This window comes from Muntiacus reevesi, chromosome 9 (genome assembly GCF_963930625.1).
Source record: "Muntiacus reevesi chromosome 9, mMunRee1.1, whole genome shotgun sequence".
Lineage (NCBI taxonomy): Eukaryota > Metazoa > Chordata > Mammalia > Artiodactyla > Cervidae > Muntiacus > Muntiacus reevesi.
This window is the reverse complement of record NC_089257.1, coordinates 4573733-4584162: the sequence shown is the minus strand read 5'-3', so window position 1 is coordinate 4584162 and position 10430 is coordinate 4573733. Positions and strand designations below refer to the sequence as shown.

The 10430-nt window shown below is 37.3% G+C and overlaps 1 protein-coding gene across 1 annotated transcript; it reads right to left on the bottom strand.

The window, feature by feature from the left end:
• Window positions 1-8724: 8724 nt before the first annotated feature.
• Window positions 8725-9687, bottom strand: LOC136175332 (olfactory receptor 4A47-like). The gene has a single exon (XM_065945661.1). The coding sequence runs from the start codon at window positions 9685-9687 to the stop codon at window positions 8725-8727; it is 963 nt and encodes a 320-aa protein (XP_065801733.1).
• Between the last annotated feature and the right edge of the window lie 743 nt (window positions 9688-10430).

Genomic DNA, 10430 nt, shown 5'->3' with positions numbered 1-10430 from the left:
CGGTGAGTTCAGCGTCTTACTGATAGTTACAGTAATGATAATGAGAAAGTTGCCCAGTACAGTCAAAATGTAAAAGACCAAGAACATAACAAAAAGGACTTTTTGCTCCTTTGCATTCTTTGTGAGTCCCAAGAGGACAAAGTAAGATATATTGTTCCTTGGTTCCATCTAGTTCTTACAAGAGCTGAGTTTGTGTATTAGAAGCAGTTTACCTATAAAACAAGGGGGGAAAGAATTAAATGTTTAATTTTTTATTTATCCATTCATTAGAAGAATATGAATGGCATATATTTTGGGTCCAATGTGTTAAGGACATTCTAATTATCAGCTTGAAAAAGCCATAGAACCCTACCCTCAGTGATGTGACACATGATAAGGAATCAGGCAATTGCAGCCATCACATGAATATTCACACAGTGCTAAGAGTTACAGCATAGGTGTATATATCAAACTAGAATCAGAGAAGACTTCCCAAAGGAGTCAGTGCTTCAGCTGAGTTTTGTTTTATTTTGTTTTAATGAGAGAATAAAAAAGATGGGAAGAGAATTCCATGAAAGGAGCACCATTTATGAAGTCACAAATGTGTAACACATGTGACTCTCTTAAGGTAATTTACATAATCAATGTGAGTAGACTAACTATGAATAGAAGATCCCTGTCTTGAATTTTCTCAGACCTCATTGATACATCTTAGGTCTTCAGGGGAATATTTCCCTTTTCCTGACCAATAAGTGCTGCAGCAGTCTAATTTTGTGTCTCCAGTCCCACTCTCTCCCTTAATTTTCAAATTTATATATGCAACATCTCTAATTTTTGACATCAAGTTGATTGGCAATTTAGTATTTCTAAAACTAGCTTTTAACTTTTCCATGAAAAACATAAGCAGTTCCTATACAAAATTTAAAGACGCGTACCCTATTTATCTCATTAAATACTATCATTTTCCATGCTATTGTCCTGACAAAAAAATTTTTCATTCCTTTCTTAATTTCTTCCTGATCTGCTGCGGTATCCTCCTACCAAGTTTTTTTGTGTTTATTCTCCAAAAATTGGTTCTCCTAAAGCAGCTCAAATTGTCTTTTTCAGTTTTATTCTGATGATATCACTCTATTGCTCAGAACTGCTACAGTATATTCCAATCATGCACTCATAGTCTAATGTATCATATTTAATATTTATAATAACAAGAAATGCAATTGCCATTTTATAATTGAAGAATCTAATACTCAGGATATATCATTTATTTTCCCAAAATCACACGCTTCTAAGTGATATATCTAGAATTGAATCTACATTTGTTTGACTTCAAAGTAATTTAGTTTCTTACATAAAGAAAATCATACAACTGTGAGCCTGGTTCTCATTATTTTCTGTTAGTCTTACCTTGTGGAGGTTTGCTCAGAATCTAAGGATGATTTGAAGTTATTCATAAACACTTGAAATTGTTTTTCATCCAGTTTGATGACAGAGGCCAAATGCTGCCTTATTAATTGAGTTTATTTCATTTGGCAGTCTGTCCTTTTTCTCCACTGAGTCTTCTGATTATTCAGAAGTTCATTTTTATATAAAATACAGATTATTTGAAAGGAGTTCCATGGCACACAGAACAAAATCGTTTATCACATCAGGAAATGTATCAAAATGACCAGCAAATCCTCCATATTCATAGAAAACATAGATATCAACCAGCCATTTCCTAGGGAATTTTTTCACAACTTATTTCCTAACATTAAAATGAAAAATAGCATTTGAATGTTTAGCTCTTCTCACACTCACGTTAACATGGGCAGACTAGTTGACTTCAGATTTCCAAAGACTTTGCTGTGATTTTTTTGTCAAGTTTTAAGTGTAAGAAATGACCTTCTGAAAAATATATGACAGTCACTGAGTGGATAGCATCTTCTCCCTGTTAAGGGTGAGATTATGGAATATTTCATCCCTTCCAGCTGAATTTATCATGGAGTCTTGGAATTGGAATGTGTCCAAGACTGATTCTTGCTTTAATTATTACAATGGAATTTTCCACAAAGTTGTTAAAGAACATCTATAGGTAAAGATATTATTAGACCAAAGTTCATATTAAATATCATAATGGTGCAACATGGAAAAATAACTTTAGAATCATTATGAGACTACTGCCAATCAAGAATAAAATCAACCCAATCATTTTGTCCCAGTGAACTTATTTGTTATATATTTCCCACACCTGGCATAGGAAGATTTTCCATTCTTTTATTTACTACTCAATATCCTCAGTTTGGCAATAAGTAGTTCATGATCTGAACCACAGTAAGCTCCCAGTCTGGCTTTTGCTGACTGTAGAGAGCAAAAAAAAAAAAAAAATCTTAAATTTTAAATTTAAATTAAATTTTTATTTTTATTTTAAAAAATTCTTAAATAGAAGAAAGTAGGGAAAACCACAGGATCATTCAGTTATGACATAAATCAAATCCCTTATGATTATACAGTGGAAGTGACAAATAGACAAATAGATTCAAAGGATTAGATCTGATAGAGTGTTTGAAGAATTATGGACAGAGGTTCATGATATTGTATAGGAGGCAGTTATCAAGACTATCCCCAAGAAAAAGAAATGCAAAAAAGAAGGCAAAATGATTGTCTAAGGAGCCCTTACAAATAACTGAGTAAAGAAGAGAAGCTAAAGGCAAAAGAGAAAAGGAAAGATATATCCGTTTGAATGCAGAGTTCCAAATGATAGCAAGGAGAGATAAGAAAGCCTTCCTCAGCGATCAATGTAAAGAAATAGAGGAAAACAATAGAATGGGAAAGACTAGAGATCTCTTCAAGAAAATCAGAGATACCAAGGGAGTATTTCATGCAAAGATGGGCACAATAAAGGACAGAAATGGTATGGACCTAACAGAGTCAGAAGATATTAAGAATAGGTGGCAAGAATACACAGAAGAACTATACAAACACGATCTTCATGACCCAGATAGCCACGATGGTGCAATCACTCACCTAGAGCCAGACATCCTGGAAGGCGAAGTCAAGCGGGCCTTAGGAAGCATCACTATGAACAAAGCTAGTGGAGGTGATGGAATTCCAGCTGAGCTATTTCAAATACAAAAAGATGACTCTGTTAAGTGCTGCACTCATATGCCAGCTAATTGGACAACTCAGCAGTTGCTGCAGGACTGGAAAAATGTCAGTTTTCATTCAAATCCCAAGGAAAAGCAATGCCAAAGAATATTCAAACTACCACCCAATCTCACTCATCTCACATGCTAGCAAAGTCATGCCCAACATTCTCCAGGCCAGGCTTCAACAGTATGTGAAATGAGAACTTCCAGATGTTCAAACTGGATTTAGGAAAGGCAGAGGAGCAAGAGATCAAATTGCCAACATGGATTGAATCATCGAAAAAGCAAGAGAGTTCCAGAAAAACATCTACTTCTGCTTTATTGACCATGCCAAAGCCTTTGACTGTGTGGATCACAACAAACTGTGGAAAATTCTTAACAGATGGGAATACCAAACCACCTTACAGGTCTCCTGAGAAATCTATATGCAGGTCAAGAAGTAACAGTTGGAACCGGACATGGAACAATGGACTGGGTCAAATTGCAAAAGGAGTGAGTCAAGGTTGTATGTTGTCACTCTGTTTATTTAACTTAAATGCAGAGTACATCATGTGAAATGCTGGGCTGGATGGAGCACAAGCTGGGATCAAGATTGCCGGGAGAAATATCAATAACTTCAGATATGCAGATGACACCACCCTTATGGCAGAGAGTGAAGAGGAACTAAAAAGCCTCTTGATGATAGGGAAAGAGAAAAGGGGAAAAGCTGGCTATAGCCCAACATTCAAAAAAACAAAGTTCATGGCATTCAGTCCCATCACTTCATGGCAAATATATTGGGAAACAATGGAAACAGTGACAGATTTTATTTTCTTAGACTCCAAAATCACTGCAAATGGTGACTGCAGCCATGACATCAAAAAGACACTTGTTGCTTGGAAGAAAAACTATGACAAACCTAGACAGCATATTAAAAAACAAAAACATTACTTTGCAGACAAAGGCCCATCTAGTCAAAGCTATGGTTTTTCCAGTAGTCATGTATGGATGTGAGAGTCAGACTATAAAGAAAGCTGAGCACTGAAGAATTGATGCCTTTGAGCTGTGGTGTTGGAGAAGACTCTTGAGAGTCCCTTGGACTGCAAGGAGATCCAACCAGTCCATCCTAAAGGAGATCAGTCTTGAATATTCATTGGAAGGACTGATGCTGAAGCTCCAATACTTTGGCCACCTAATGTGAAGAACTGACTCATTTGAAATGACCCTGATGCTGGGAAATATTGAAGGCGAGAGGAGAAGGGGACAATAGAGGATGAGATGGTTGGATGGCATCACCGACTTGATGGACATGAATTTGAGTGAGCTATAGGATATGTTGATGGACAAGGAAGGCTGGATTGCTACAGTCCATGGGGTGGCAATGAGTTGGACTTGACTAAATGACTGAACTGAACTGAACTTATTCTCAGCTTAAAATTTTGTTAGAGATATAAAATTATATCAGAAAACACAACTAAATATGTTAACATTTTAGAGATAACAGCTAATTATTTATCCAATTAATTTTTAAAATGTCAGGACACCTGTGTTATGCAGTTATGCCAGCAATTGTATGTTGAATGAGGGTTCAGCAATTTCTAAAATTGGTTGGAAAATCATGCAAAATTTTCCTCCTGCATGGATGTTATTTATGATTCAGGCAATAAAGAAAAAAAAACAATTTAATAAAGTAGTTTTATTCTTTTCACTACTTATAAGTTAAGAAATAAGGTAGTGTGACAGAAAATAAGAAGGAAAATTCTACTATGGATAATGTAAGGAGAGATGATCTTTCTTAAAAGGATATGTTTAAGATGAGATTGAAAGGATAGAAAATGAATACCATCAGAAGCACTGTTACAGAAATGATACCAATGAGCAAAGCAGAACAGATTCGGAGACTCAGAGAGCACACTTATGGTTGTCAGTGGAGGACAATGTGGGAGAGAATTAGGAAGGCTGAGATCTACACGTTCAAACCACTTCATTAAAGTGGATAACCAACAAGGCCCCATGTACAGAACAGGAAGCTCTGTCAGTGTCATGTGGCAGCCGGAATGGGAAGGGAGTTTGGGGAGAATGGATACGTGTATCCGTGACTGGGTCCCTTTGCTCTCCACCTGAAACTATCACCACATTGTTAATGACTGTGCCTTCATTTTCAGTCACTCAGTCATGTCTAGTTCCTTGAGAACCATGGACTATAGCCCACCAGGCTCCTCTGTCCACAGCATTATCCAGGGAAGAATACTAGAGTGGGTTGCCATGTCCTCAGAGAACAATCCTAACCCAGGAATTGAACCCTTGTCTTCTGAGTCTCCTGCATTGCAGGTGGATTCTTTACCACTGAGCCACTGGTGACACTCATTAATTGGCTATACTCTGAATAAAATAAAAAGGTTTTAAAGAATCTCTATTACAGAAAGTAAAACTAAATTTTAAAAATGAGATAATGAATAAAATTATCTCACTTTCAGAGTTGACGGGAGTTATACTTAGAAAACTCTAAAATTTTCATAAGAATTTTTATGGCAATACTATGTTAAAAAGGGCTTGTGAGAGTGTGCCCTCTTCATCCATATTTTAATGGGGAAGTTTTCAATCTTTCAAAGTTGAGGATGATGTTAGCTGTGATCTGTAAATATATGAACTTTATTATGTCAAGGTACACTCTTTCTACTTCCAATTTGTTGAGATTTTATGTGAAATGGAGTTGAATTTCTATACCATTGTGAATAATCCAGGAGAAACAAAGAAAATAATTCCACCTACAAGCACATCATAAAGAATAAAATAGTTAAGAAAAAACATAACCAAAGAGACAAAAATCTTGTAAACTGAAAACTGCAAAATGTTACTCAGAGAATACACACCCATATATGGAAAGAAATTTATGAATCGGGTTATTAATTAGCATTAAGATGTTAATATGACTATAAGTGACCAACAGATTCAGTGCAATCCTTATCAAAACCCCAAAAACGTTTTTGGCAGAAATAGAAAAATTCATGCCAAGACTCATATGGAATCTCAAGGACTCCAATTTTTTCCAAGACAATCTTGAAAAGGAAAGAGAAAGTGGTCAGTCTAATATTTCCTGATTCTACAACATTACACTAAACAATGGTAGTCACAGCGCCAGTTTTGGAATAAAGACAGACAACAAACTAAAGGAATTAAGAGAGTCTAGAAATAAACCTTTTGTAAGTGCTTAGATAATTTTCCACAAGGGCGCCAACAGCATTTAATGGGGAAAGGATGTTACACTGAGTGGAAAAAGGCAATCAAAAAATTAATAAATGATTCCACTTTACATGAGGCACTTAAAGTAGTCAAGCTCACAGAAAGAATGGTGATTGCCTGGGGCTCACTGAGTGGAAGTGGGAAATTTTATTTACTAGCTGTGGAATTTCAGTTTGGGAAGCTGGAAATGTTCTGCCAATGATAGACAGTGGTATTGTTTGCATAACAAGGTGAATTAATGCCACTTTAATATGATTAAAATTTAAAATTTTGTTATGTATATTTGACCACAATTTTTAAAATAAGTTTAAGAACTAAGGTAATAGGAACTTTCCGGTGGCTCAGTGATAAAGAATCTGCCCGAAATGCAGGAGACTCAGGAGACATGGGTTCAGTTTCTGGGTTGGGAAGATCCCCTGGCGGAGGGCATGGCAACCCACTTCAGTATTCTTGCCTGGAGAATCCCATGGGCAGAAGAGCTGGTGGGCAACTGTCCACAGGGCCGCAGAGTCGGACTAGACTGCAGAGAGTTGGCATGAGCACACACCGCTTTTGAAGAGCCTGGAGCAAAAAGCAGAGCCTGGAGAAAAGCAGGGCAGTGTGCGTGCCCCTGCACACGATGCCACCTAAGGAGCTGCTTGTCCTTCTACCCCCTGCTGCAGCGGGGGCCCCAGTAGAGCCTTGCCTGAATTTCTTGTCTGGCCTCTAATCAATTTCTATTGATTAAGGAGGTGAAGAACCCTGGGTAGTAACAAGGACAGCAGCCCAGAACCCTCTGGGACCTGCAACCACTCAGACAACCCAAGTGCTGGGGCCCCTGGCCCCGCAGCCAGGGGCCCTGGGACTCGGCTCCACCACCAGGGGGCTGGCCCTAGCCCCAGGTCCTGGTCTCACCCACCAGTGGGCAGGCATCAGCCCCAGGACCGCTGGGCCAAAGCCGCACCCACCAGCCCGTGGCCCTGGTGCCAGCCCAGTCTGTCCCAGCCCACTCACAGCAGGCCAGCACCACCCAGGACAGCCTGGCCCGACCAGTCTGCCAACCAGCAAGACGACACCAGCTCCAGGACCCCCTGTGTGGTGACTGGCCAGAAAGATGTCAATTTGTGTACGATAGCAAAAGTGTCGTTTCTTTATTAGACAATTATTTCCTAAAAATCAGCATGGAAAGGATCAACAATTAAATGAATAGATAAAAGAGATTAACAGACAATTCTAGGGAAAAAATACAAATTATATCAAACAAGTGAAAAGATGTCCAAACCCATATCAAAAGGATTTGTGGTGAATTATAAAACCAAATTTAAAACAAATTTAATCTGATTATCATAGGCCATCAGTTTTATCAGGGTTGATTTTGAGAATGTGGACAAAAACATTCTCACAAACTGTGAACAGGAGTGTGGCTGCTTGTACAACTTCACAGACGGCAATGGCTATGACCATCAACATTTCAAATGCATGGATCACCCGAGCATTGATCCAAACACAACACATTTACCAACAGCTTCACTTCCAGAAGCTCACACTTGCACACACTCAAAAATATATTTCCATTGCAAAATTACTTTTCATAGAAAACTTTTAGAACAACATGAAAAAGAATGGAAACATTAATTTCAGTATGTCTCTATAAAGGAGTATGATGTAGTATGAGAAAAATTAGGGTTTAGCTCTAAATGGACTGCTATGAAAATACTTCACAGATGTTCCTACAAAAGCAAAGTTTACCTACACAGAAAAAAAAAACAAACACATATATTTAAATACAATTGCTTTTACATAGATTATTACCAGATGGATCCTAAGAAATAGAGTGCCCCTGCAGAAGTGGACTAGAAAATATATTGAAAGATAAATAGGAAACGTATTCTACACTTTCTCCTATTTTGTATGATTTGAATTTTTACCATTTGTTATTATCTATCTCACTTCAGCTGTTCAAAAAAAATTAGGGTTACATGAAAAGTTTTGTGTATAATGCAACTGAAATTTTATAAAAAACACAGAGTATATAGCATTAAATACTTTAAATAGCATAATAAAAAGAATAACTTAAAAGACAAGAATCTAACTAAAAATAAACACTGTCTGGAAAAAATTAAAACAAAAAAATGCATAAATTGATAAAAATCAGTGTAACTATATAAAATTTCCTTCCCTAATCTGTTACATGATATTGGTTCCTTCAATCTTTCTTACATTTTTCTAGGTACAGTGATAAGGAAAATATTACAGACCTTGCATTCTACCATGGAGAGAAACTATCCATGCTATTAACAGCACAGTTGCATAGTTATAGTACAACTTTTTATATTATAATTTATAAATTCCTAGAAGAAAAAGAAACCAGCATCAGATTTGAGAAAGATACTGAATTTCAAGGAAGTGGTCTCTGATGTCAAATGACCCCCTTCATGGTAGATGATGCATTTTTTTTACCATAAAATACCATGTTCCTTCTCCAAAGCTTATTCATGGCATTTGTCATCTCTGAGTTTCTCAGAGTGTAGATTAATGGGTTCAGCATGGGGGTTATGACTGTATAAAACACACTCAATGATTTGTCAATGGGGAAGGTCTTCGCAGGTCTCACATACATGAAAATGCAGGGAACAAAGAAGCAGACAACCACAGTGATGTGGGAGCCACAGGTCTGGAGGGCTTTCCGCCTCCCTTCCTGACTCAGGTTCTTCAGAGAGTGCAGGATGACTCCGTAGGAGGCGAGTAAGAGCAGAAACACAGCAGTGCAGATCAGTCCTCCATTTGCTGCTACTAAGAGGCCAACGATATAGGTGTCAGTACAGACCAGTTTCAATAGAGGGTACATGTCACAGAAAAAATGATCAATGACATTGGGGCCACAGAATGGGAGCCCGAAAATAGTGCTAAGCTGAATAATGGAGTGCAGAAAACCTCCAACCCAGGACACCACCAGCAGCACAACACACATCCTCTGCCTCATGATCACCAGATAACGCAAGGGCTGACAGATGGCCACGTAGCGGTCATAGGCCATCACCAGCAGAAGGAAGACCTCTGACCCACCAAAAAAGTGCTCTGTAAACAGCTGGGTCATACAGGATTGGAAGGATATGGTATTTTTCCCTAAGAACAAGCTTGAAATCAGTTTGGGAGAAATAGATGAGGAATAAATGACATCCATAAATGATAAACTAGCAAGAAAAAAGTACATCGGCGAATTCAGGATCTTACTAAACGTTACAGTCGCCACAATAAGCATGTTGCCCAACGTGGTCAAAATGTAGGAGAACAAAAACATAGCAGAAAGGACTTTCTGCTCCTTTGGATTCTGAGTGAGGCCCAGGAGGACAGAGTGAGTCACACTGCTTCTTGGTTCCATCTATTCCTCACAGGTGCTGGCTTCACATGTGAGGAGCAGTTTACCTATGAATCAAGTCAAAAAATTAAAAACACCTTTACATGGATTATAAGCTTAATGTACTTTATTCACCCAATGTGTTAAACCTGACATTAGGATCATAAAGTCAAAGAAGACTGTTTCCCTATTCTCAGTGATTAGATGTATAATGAGGGGTCAGACCATAACAACCAATTTTATAAGCGTCACTATAAATAGGTTCATATGGATAAGGGTTAACATTTCCAGAATGTCTATAATCAACTCTGGATCTGGGAAGGTTTCTCAAAGAAAACAATACTTCAGCTGAGTTTTATAGGAAAAGTGAAATAATAAGAGTGGATAAATAGGGAATTCCATGAAAAGATGAACCAAGTACAAAATCACAAAAGTGAAATATTTAAGTAAAGAATCATTTAAGGTAACTTACACATTCAAAGTGGGGAGAACAAATTTAGAAATAAATATGTGTATGCAACTATCTAATTGACATATTCAAACAGATATCAATTTAATATTTATTAAAATAAATTTTAATCATATTTATTAAATTTATTAAATACATTTTCAATATTCCACAATTAACCTATTCCTTCCTAAATGTACTCCATCTCATTTTGTGTTAGAGAATAGTTTAATAAAAGGAAATATTAACATTGTAAGAATATCTATCATTTTAATGCCAAACTATATGTTAGATGTTATCTCTTCTTGGACTTCTCAGA

Bases quoted from the DNA above. Each gene is read 5' to 3' on its own strand.
- LOC136175332 (XM_065945661.1), bottom strand. From the start codon at position 9,687: ATGGAACCAAGAAGCAGTGTGACTCACTCTGTCCTCCTGGGCCTCACT.